Here is a 9,075-nt window from a genome sequence, read left to right as displayed (position 1 = left end):
GGTTGGCTATGAATGAACAGAAAATAAATACTCACAATCATCCAAAACAGAGGGTTCCTGCTGTCATCGCTCTGATGAAGAAATAGGTTAGCGAGATGGAGGGGCTCCCCCTAGGCCACTTGGAAAGGAGGGACTGAGCAGTCCTTTCCTGAGGCCATCTCAGAGGGCTGCTTCACGGGAGGGGGAAGAGCAATTGGAAAGGGTTGCTGCTTCTGCTGGTAGAGTGGACCTCTGGTCATTCAGGTTTGGAGGGCAGAGGAGGTTTGCAATTGAGTGTATCTCTTTATACGCAGGCTCTGATAATCTGTCCCTATGGGTGTGAATCGGGGGACCATGGGCATCAGGATGTGTCTGAGAGCGTGTGCCAGTGTAAGCCTGCAGCAATGTCTCAGGATCTTGAGTCTGAGGGTGTCTGTGCACCAGAATGAATCCATCCCTGTTAGTGACTCAGTCTGTACGGCTGTGTCTATAGGTATGAGTGTTCTGAGGGTGACTGTCCTAGTTTTGGGGACAGATCACTACAGGAGGAGGGGTGCTAAGTGTCTGAGGTGATCTAGAATTATGTTCTCTCTCTGTGAGAGACTCCCAGGATATGTCTGCAAGCAAGTGTGGGTGCACGAGAAGGTGTGTGCCTGTCCAAACTTCTGTGGGGTTTGTGGGGTCTGAGGGTCTCCAATATGTGGGAGGACATGTCCTGCCCGCCTGTTGCTCCCTGTGACTCTGCAGGTCTCTGTGTACCCTCTGAAGTTGCCAGTAGGTATATCTGCTCCTATGTCAGAAAGAGTCACTGTGTGTCTATAGAGCGTCTGTCTGTTCAGGTATCCGTGAAGGTGTTTGTCCAGGTGTCCCTCCGTCCCCGAGTGTGAGGGAGTCCGAGATCTCTCTTGCCGAGCGAATACATCCTTGTGGGTGCTTGTGGGTGAATGCAGGTTTCTTGGATTTCTTGGAATGTGTCCCTCTGGGAGCCTCAGGGTATCTGGGTGAGGCCTGCATGAATCGGGGTTACTGGACACCTGCCTCTGGAGTGAGTCTGAGGACTCACAGTCACGGGTCAGAGCGGGCACCGGAGGTTCAGCCGCAGCAGCAGGGCGCAGACAGCTTTGCGGCGGGCTCGTGCACCTGCCGGGTTGGCGGCGGCGGCGCAGCCCGCACCCTCGCGGCTCCCACGCCCCGCCCGCGGCGCCCCCTCCCCCGGGCCTCGGCGATTGGCTGCGGAGCTCGGCTCCGGCCCGCCCCGCGCGGCAGGCAGGCTGGGGACGCCGCGGGCCAGAGCGCGCTGCGCCGCCGCCGCCGCCACCACTACCACCACCGCCACCACCGCCGCCACCGCCACTGCCTCCGCCACCGCCGCGAGCACCGCGCGTCTCGGGCTCCACGCGCCGCCAGCGTTCGGCCCTCTGCGCCCCGCCGCCAGCCCCGCCGCCTGCCCGCGGAGCCCCGGGCCGCCGCCACCACGCCGCGCGCCGTACTCCGCGTCAAGAATGGGGCGGCCAAGCTGCCCAAGCCGCCCGCCGCCGCCGCGGCCGAGGCTCCTGGCGCGGGCGCGGGCATGGAGCGCTCGCAGAGCCGCCTCAGCCTGTCCGCCTCCTTCGAGGCGCTCGCCATCTACTTCCCGTGCATGAACTCCTTCGATGATGAGGACGCAGGTGAGCGCGCTGCGGTCCACCCACCCCGGGGGGTTGTCTCCCGGTCTAGAAGCCAGGGACCCTCGGGACCCGGAGCGCCCGAGAGAGGCGGCCACTGTCTCCGCTGCACTCTAGGTCCCACTCGGATAGATACCCAGGGGCCCCTCCCACTCCCTCAGGACCCCAGGAGTCTAGGAGGAGCTCTGGTCTTGTCCCCCCTCTTGCGCCCCAGGGACCCCTTGAGCATCTGCACTCATCCTTCTTGCGCAAGTGGGCCCTTGGGTCGCCTGGACCCAAGTCTCCCTATTTATATGCACCTGCAGTATTCCCCTGCGACCCCCTCCCTGGCTTGTTTCTCAACTGGACTTGCCACTACCCAAGTCTGGTATATGCCCCCTAGTCAGATTTTGGGTTTTAGGCCGCTTCACCCCTGGTCTTCCGACGTACCCCGTCGTTGGAAGCAGTGCATAGACCTGACCTCTTGGAGGTCTTTGTCTTAGCTGCATCCAGAGGCTCCCTGTCCAAGACCCCCTTGTTCAAAGGCCAAAGCCTTGAGTGTCCCGATTTGTTTCTCCATCCCCTTCCCCCACAGGCTGGGGCTCCAGACTCTAGTCAGATTTGGGGGAGCCGCACATAACTGGCCTGATGTCTGCTGGTCTTTCCTCCCCAAGGAGGTGCAAGGCAGTGTAAGTGTTAACTACAGCAGTGCTACCCTTCAGTGTGTACCCCTGACTTCAGGTGCTCTTGTCCCTGGAGTGGCCTTTCTGGGTGGGCTGAACCTAGCTGCGGACCTGCAACTCAGACCTACTTCTAGGCCTGGACACACACACACACACACACACACACACACACACACACACCACAAAAAAAACCTAGTAGCCACAGTCCAGGGGTAGAGAGGAAACCAGCTCGTGGATACTGGGACCAGGCAGAGAACAGTGAGTTTGGTTTGGGGTAAAGAAGAAAATCCAACAACAGGTGGGGGTACCTCGAAGGTTTGGGTGAGACTTCCCTCAAAGAGTGCCAAGATTGAGTTAGAGTCTGGTTCCAGTCTTTATTCCCTCCGTATAAGCTGTGACCTTGGGCAAGTCACACCAACCTGAGCCTCAGTTTCTTCATCAGGAAGTGCAGATAACACTGCCTCTGATGCTGTGTGGTGGGAGGGTGGAATGAAATGGTTTTTGAACTGATAATTTGGGAGTATTTGAAGTCAATGAAGAAGTGGCGGGCGGGGAAGAGGAGTGTGTGTGTGTTGTGTGTAGGAACAAGTGGGTTCAATACTGATTAAAATACAGATTAACTCTTAAGAGAAAAAAAATCATGTATGCACTACCCCAAAATGTTACAGTTTAGGGAATTCAGGAGTTCAGGTTTCAATTTCCTGCCTGCTGGCATTTTCTGTCTTGGTTCTGTTATGGGATGGAGTGGTGGGTAATGGGCTGTCACTTACAGGAAGACAGCTAGGAAGAAGAAAGTTCCCCAGAGCCAGGTGGTGAGGGAATGGTAACAGTCGGGGCCAACACCTGACAGAATTTTTCTACTGACCTGGAGGTAGGAGTTGGGAGTTAAGATGGTTGTTACCCATCCAGCCAATGGTTTCACCATCTCACAGACCAAATACCTGAGGCTCGGGAACTCAGCTTCCCAGTCATAGAGCTGAGGAGTTATCAATATTCTAAGCAAGACCAGGTGAGGTGGAATCGGGGCGGGGTCCCTGATGCAGTGGCCTCCACTGCAGCCAACTCAGAGAGAGGAGATCAGGCTGGCTGTAGGGATGGGAGCTGGGGTGGGGGGAGTCTTAGAGCATCTGTGAAGATAGAGCAGGCAGGGCCCTCTCCCAAAGTTCCTCCGGCCACTTACTTGTGTCTCAAGAGACCAGCTGGGTGGGAGGGCAAGGAACACAGGTGTGTAGGAGCATCCCAGACAGGCTTTTTCTCCGAAGTCATGCTGCGCGCATTGTGGGTCGGACACCTTGGCTCTTATTGCTGGACCTGCTTTAGATTTCAGTTGAGTCAAAGACAACTTCATTGATGCTATTAACAGAATTTCTAACCCTCAGTCTAATTCCCCCTTCTAAGCAAGCTTCTTCCAGTTCTTGGGTTTCATTTGTAAGAGACCTAGAGATCACCTTCTTCAGCCCTCCTGGGCCCCAAACCTGTGGGGGTGAGGGTTGTGTATCTGAGGCTAGGTGTATAAATGACCGAGGCCCTGGTGGGAGGTATGTATTTGTCTGTGTGCGTACATGTGTAAGCCAAGGTCATCTGGTGTCTCCTGCACAACGCTGAGAGCAGAACCAGGATCTTGGCTCTCTTCAGAACACCAGTGGCTTCTCTTGCTGGAGGAGGATTTTTTTTAAAAAGCCAGCTCTCACTGTGCAGAAAATGGTTTCCAGGTGAGGAGGCCTTGGGGAGCAGTTGGCAGCTCAGGGCTCTGTTTGGACATCTCAGGCTCCCTCTCTGCCCATCCCTGTGGCTCCCTGGAGCTTGAGAGGTACAGGGAGAAAGTCTGCTTCCATCTCCAGAAGAATAATCAGGAGCTGGTGGAAGTTGGAAGTAAGGACCATTGTCTGGGTGTTTAATTTCTCTTGATCGTCTCATTCATTTTCTCCTAAAAGAAACCTTTTGGGTTTATTTTCTTTAAAACAGCACTGAGCTGAAGTAATTTATAAAGACCGTAGACTAGGGTCTGGGGTCCTGCACAGGGGTTGGCATGACCAGAGGTGGTCCGAGCAGACTTGGCTCTTCTGGCTTCCTCCTCTCTCCTGCTGGCCCCCTTTTTACTCTGTCTGTCCTTGGAGGCTCCATTTCTGAAGTGTGTCCCTGACAGGCTTCAGGCTCACACGAGAGCCTCCCCTTTAGTTACTGCTTCCAACTCATGTCGACACAATCTTTCCCCCATCCATTGGATGAGGCCAGAGCCATCTTCAAGGTTCTCGTGCTATCTCCAGCTAGCTTCCTGAGTCATAGGCTGAGGAGGAGACTTCTCCTTAGCTTTAAACGGGGCAGAGCAGATCTCTGCTTTGGACTTAGGAGTGTCGGGTGGTGGGGTAGGAAGAAGAGGCTGCCTTCTCTTCCTCTGGCTTTCTAGCACCCTGGAGCCCAGGGAAAGGATCAGCGCAGGCCACCACAGTGTCCGTCCGTCAGGAGGAATCTCGCCTCTGATATTCTGGATCCCTCTTAGATGTTGCTAGTGCTTTGCCTTGTTCCCAAGGACGCTGGGCTTTAGAGAGGCAGGCACTCAGGGACACTTGGGATATTTGTGGCCATGTCTTTTGTTGCTCAGCCTCACTGACCATGGGTTTGCAGCTAGGGTGGGGAGGAGCTAGACATGTGACCCTGTTTTCCTCACCTATATGAAGAGGAAAAATAACAGTGCTCCCAGTAGACTCCATTGGGTCAATGCTTTAAAAATTACCTTGTACTGCATGTCTTTCTAGGTATTTAAAAATGCATTATTTTAATCTTCCCTCATAACATTCGCCATAAAATTAATATCCTGTATAACATTCTCATTTTCAGATTAAAAAAAAAAAAACTACAAAACCTGAGGTCTAGGCAGAGCAAGTCCTTCAAGGTTGCTTAGCCAGGAAGTGAGGGAGTTAGGGTTTAAATCTGGACAAATTGATTCAAGCACACTTGCCTTTAATTATGCTGCTTGCTATGCAAAGTCTTAGCACGGTACCTGGATAGGTAGGTACCTGGTAGTTCTCAATACATGCTAGTTCCAGTCTGTCTTGTTAACAAGTGAGAGTTGTCTCCGAGCATGGCCATAAAGAAGACTCCTGTGCATCTGGGAAAAGAAAATCCTGTTTCTCAAAATGTTAACTGTCATTATTTTAATCGGCGAATTTTATAGCGTGGTAGTTTATAGAGGTAGAGCTGGGCCCTCCTTTGAAGTGTTTAAAAGGTGGGTATTTCAGGGGCTTGGGAGCAAGAGGAAGGTGGGAAGCATTCTGGCTTATCGCTTTTCCTCTTCTTTCTAATTGGTTTATTTGTAGTACATCCACAGACCAGTCGCTTGGGGTGTACATGGGGAGCAGGGGCGTATCCCCTTTCTAGTGGATACCAAAAGCAGTTGTTCCATCAGGGTCTGGACCTCAGGCTTAGCGTTCCTGAGCCTGACCAAGTGGTTTGGCGGCTAGTTCTACCCCTCCCGCCCAGGAGTAGGGCGGAGAAGCTGGAGCAACCGGCTCTGATTTGCCCATAGGATGGATGCTTCGATCCAGCTCAGGGAGGAAGTTACCATGGCAACACCAGCCGGCTACCAGTCCCTTTCCTAGCAGTTTAGGCCACATCTCTGGGCTGGAAAGCCCTTCATGGCGCCTCCCTCTTCCGCTCAGACCAAATCTTCTTGAGGGGAGCGTGGTGGGTGGGATCCACAACTGGTACCACAGCCCTCATCCCACCCCCGGTTTTGAACAGAGGGGAAATGGAGGTGGTTGTTTGAGCTACTTTAAGGATGTAAAGCTACCCATTTCCTGCCAGACAGATCTTCTTGGCAGGGGGAATCAGGGTTTCAGTTCCTGCCCGCACCCCCCAGGCACCTGGAAGGACCACATTGAGCTCTCACCCTCCCTCCTAAATTTGCAGGGTTTGGCGGAGTTTTCTTTCCCAGGCTGACTGCTAACTTTTGTCCTTGAAATTTGACCTGAGCTTCATCTGGGAAACAGAATGTCCTGCTGCCCCACCCCTTCCCCCAGAAATGGTGGGAACAGAGTGAGTCCTTCAGAGCCAGAGGGGGGCTGGGCTGCGTGCACGATGCAGGGAGGCTGTAGTATATCATATCTTCATTTTGCGGCCACCTTAAAGCAGGAGTCTAGGCTCTAGAGCCTCCCCCCCCAGGGGTGGCCGCTTCCTGTGCCCTTTTCTTCTCTGCCATCTATGACCCACACCCCCAGTTTACCACCTAGAACTGTAATCTCCTCCCCTGCTTTTGAGAAAGGGTCTCACAAAGAAGCCATAGCTGGCCAGACATTCACTGTGTAGCCCAGGCTTTCCTCAAACACGTGGTCCTCCTGCCTCAGCTTCCTGAGCTTGGATTACAGGTCTGCATCACCACACCCAGCTTCACGACCTTCTGTACATTTGAGACTGGGAAGAGTTCGAGATTTGGGAAACTGGAGCCTGATAGTGCCTCAAGCCAAGTGCCTCTCTAGTTCAGGTTGAGCCGTCAGGTGAACATGTAGATCAAGGCACTTGCATCTGATCATCCTAAAGGGAGCAGCTCAGGAGAGCCAGGTGCGAGAACACACACATACACACACTCCCATGTGCAAGTCTCAGGCTGCTGCCAGGGTCTTCTCTGACCCCCCCAGAGCTCTTTCCTTTAGTACCCTCCTTGGGGACTTTGCCTTCCCCTCCTCCAGCTCCAACTTCCTTGGTTTGCACCTACCAAGCGTCCCCTGGCTCTGCTGGGTGGGGATAGAGAAGAACACTCCATCTACCTTGGTTCCTTTTGGGGAATAATGAGCCCTTCTCTCTTTGCCACTCTCCAGTACCCCAGCAGGAGGCTGAGTTGGGGGCAGTTGGACTGTGGGGGAGAGTGGAACAGGAAGGTAGCCTCCCTCCGTCCATCCCCACCCCAACCCCCACTCCTCCCAACCCCAACCCCAGCTGCTCTTCTCTGTCTCCAGCCTTCTACTCAACAGCCATCATCTCATACCTTTTAAAAAACTACTGGAAAAGAGCCCCGCCCCCACCAGTTCCCAGCGGCTGTACCATTTGCTGTCCTTTTGTGTAAAGCTTGAATTTGACTTCAAGTCCTGTGGCCTCAAGGAAATCCCTTCACCTTCCTGGGTTGGGGGAAGGAGAATGATCTTGGTCCGAGCATCTCTCAGGGAGATAACAAAATGAAATGACTGAAGGGCTTCTTCAGAGTTGTGGAGCAACAGAGGTGTTGACTGCTGCTACACATGTGCCCATTTTACAGATGTTGAATCCTACTCAGCGAGAGCCATGTGTGGGTGGTGATCCTAGCCCGACCATACTTCCCTGGAGGCTACCTTCTAGTGCTGGAGATGAATTCCTTCTATATAGGAAGGGGCTGTCACAATTGCAAATGACAAAGGCCAGGGTACAAGGGTCTGTTTGGCTTATATAAACACCCCAGGGACTGGCAGCCTGCTCCAGGCCACCATTCCTGGATGGTCCCCATCAGTTGGCCAGCAGCATCTGTGGCTGTGCTGACCTCCTTGAAGGATCCAGTTGTCTGCCCTGGCCCTGAGGGCCCAGCCGTCACCTGCCTCTGCGGAATGATGTAGGCCAGGACTGGATTATATTTAACGCTGTGCTATTTCTACTTGACAGCTCTGGAGCACCACTCCCCTCCTCCTTCCTCCCCCCTCCCCTTCTGATTCACTTGGAAACTGACGAGGCTGATGTCAGCGCCTTATTCTTAGCCCCCGTAATTGTAGCCGCATCGCATCGAGCAGTGCGCACTTCATTAACAGTTTCTGTGGTGGGGGAGTGAGAGGGCTGTGTGGCTAGGCAGGGACGCAGGTGGAGGTGGGGACAGGGTAGCCACTACCCAGACCCTGGCCAGCTGCCTGCTTTGGATGACCAAACTGGGTGGGTTCCAGGTCTGGCTTTCTAAGACAAGCTGTCCTAGAAGGGCTATTGGAGTGTAGTGTATGGTCCATTCTCCTCATGAGGCAAAGAGGGAAACTGAGGCTCAGAGGGGCTGGATGGCTTGCCAAGGTCGCACGGTCCAGAGTTTTGACTGTTGAGTTTAGGCGCTGGAGATGAACTGGGGAGCATAGTCAGGCATGGTTTCTGCTCTCCTGGCCCTGTGTCCTGGTCTGAGGCAGAGACAATAACTATGTAATCAATTAGAAATACATACTTTCAGATCGTATCAAGTGACGAGAGAAGATATGACATCAAGTAGTCGGGGAAAGCCGAGGCAGGGACAGTAAGTAGAGTTGAAGCTGAAGAAGCTGAAATGACAAAGAGCCCAGCCATGGGGAGGCAGGAGGCTCTTACACATGTTCCAGGGTAAAGGGCCTGAGGTCAGTGTGACTTGGGGCTTTGGGGAACAGAAGTAGGTTGGTTCAGGTGAGGAGTCAGGTCAGGCCATCACAGCCTGGTAGGGAGTGACTGGAGCATCTGTTGGGGAACTGGGGTCCAGAGTGGGGAAGGAAAGCCCCCCTGCCCCCATGTAAGAGGCATGGTGAAGGCTGCCCCATCTTTGGAAACGAGTGGCTGTGGCTGAGTACACAGCATAACAGTGTTGATGCGGATGCTGGAAGATACTGTGGGGCTGGGCCAGGCGTTTTGCTGCTACCCAGCTTGCTCTCTTTCCGCGTTGGGGGTCTGCGGATGCTTGCTTTTGCCCTACTTCTTCTAACTCGCACTGACCTTGGGGGACTCTGGGGCAAGCCACTTTGCCTTTCTGCACTTAATTTCCTCCTCTGTAAAATGGGCCATGACCATAGACCACATCTCAAAGATTG

General features: G+C 53.8%; 1 protein-coding gene across 2 annotated transcripts in view; it reads left to right on the top strand.

The window, feature by feature from the left end:
- Positions 1-1,310: 1,310 nt before the first annotated feature.
- The window catches only part of Rims4 (regulating synaptic membrane exocytosis 4), a 55,146-nt gene continuing 47,381 nt past the window's right edge, over positions 1,311-9,075 (top strand). Inside the window, exon 1 of one of the 2 annotated variants that reach the window (XM_021155762.2) lies at positions 1,311-1,646. In XM_021155762.2, coding sequence (XP_021011421.1) covers positions 1,550-1,646 — 97 coding nt within the window. In that variant the 5' untranslated portion in view covers positions 1,311-1,549. The remainder of the gene's footprint in view (positions 1,647-9,075) is intronic. The other variant, XM_029469739.1, reaches the window with a different exon arrangement.

The sequence above is a fragment of the Mus caroli genome, chromosome 2, assembly GCF_900094665.2.
Source record: "Mus caroli chromosome 2, CAROLI_EIJ_v1.1, whole genome shotgun sequence".
NCBI classification, from domain to species: domain Eukaryota; kingdom Metazoa; phylum Chordata; class Mammalia; order Rodentia; family Muridae; genus Mus; species Mus caroli.
Note: the sequence above shows the minus strand (reverse complement) of the source record. Positions and strands in the feature narration are given on the sequence as shown.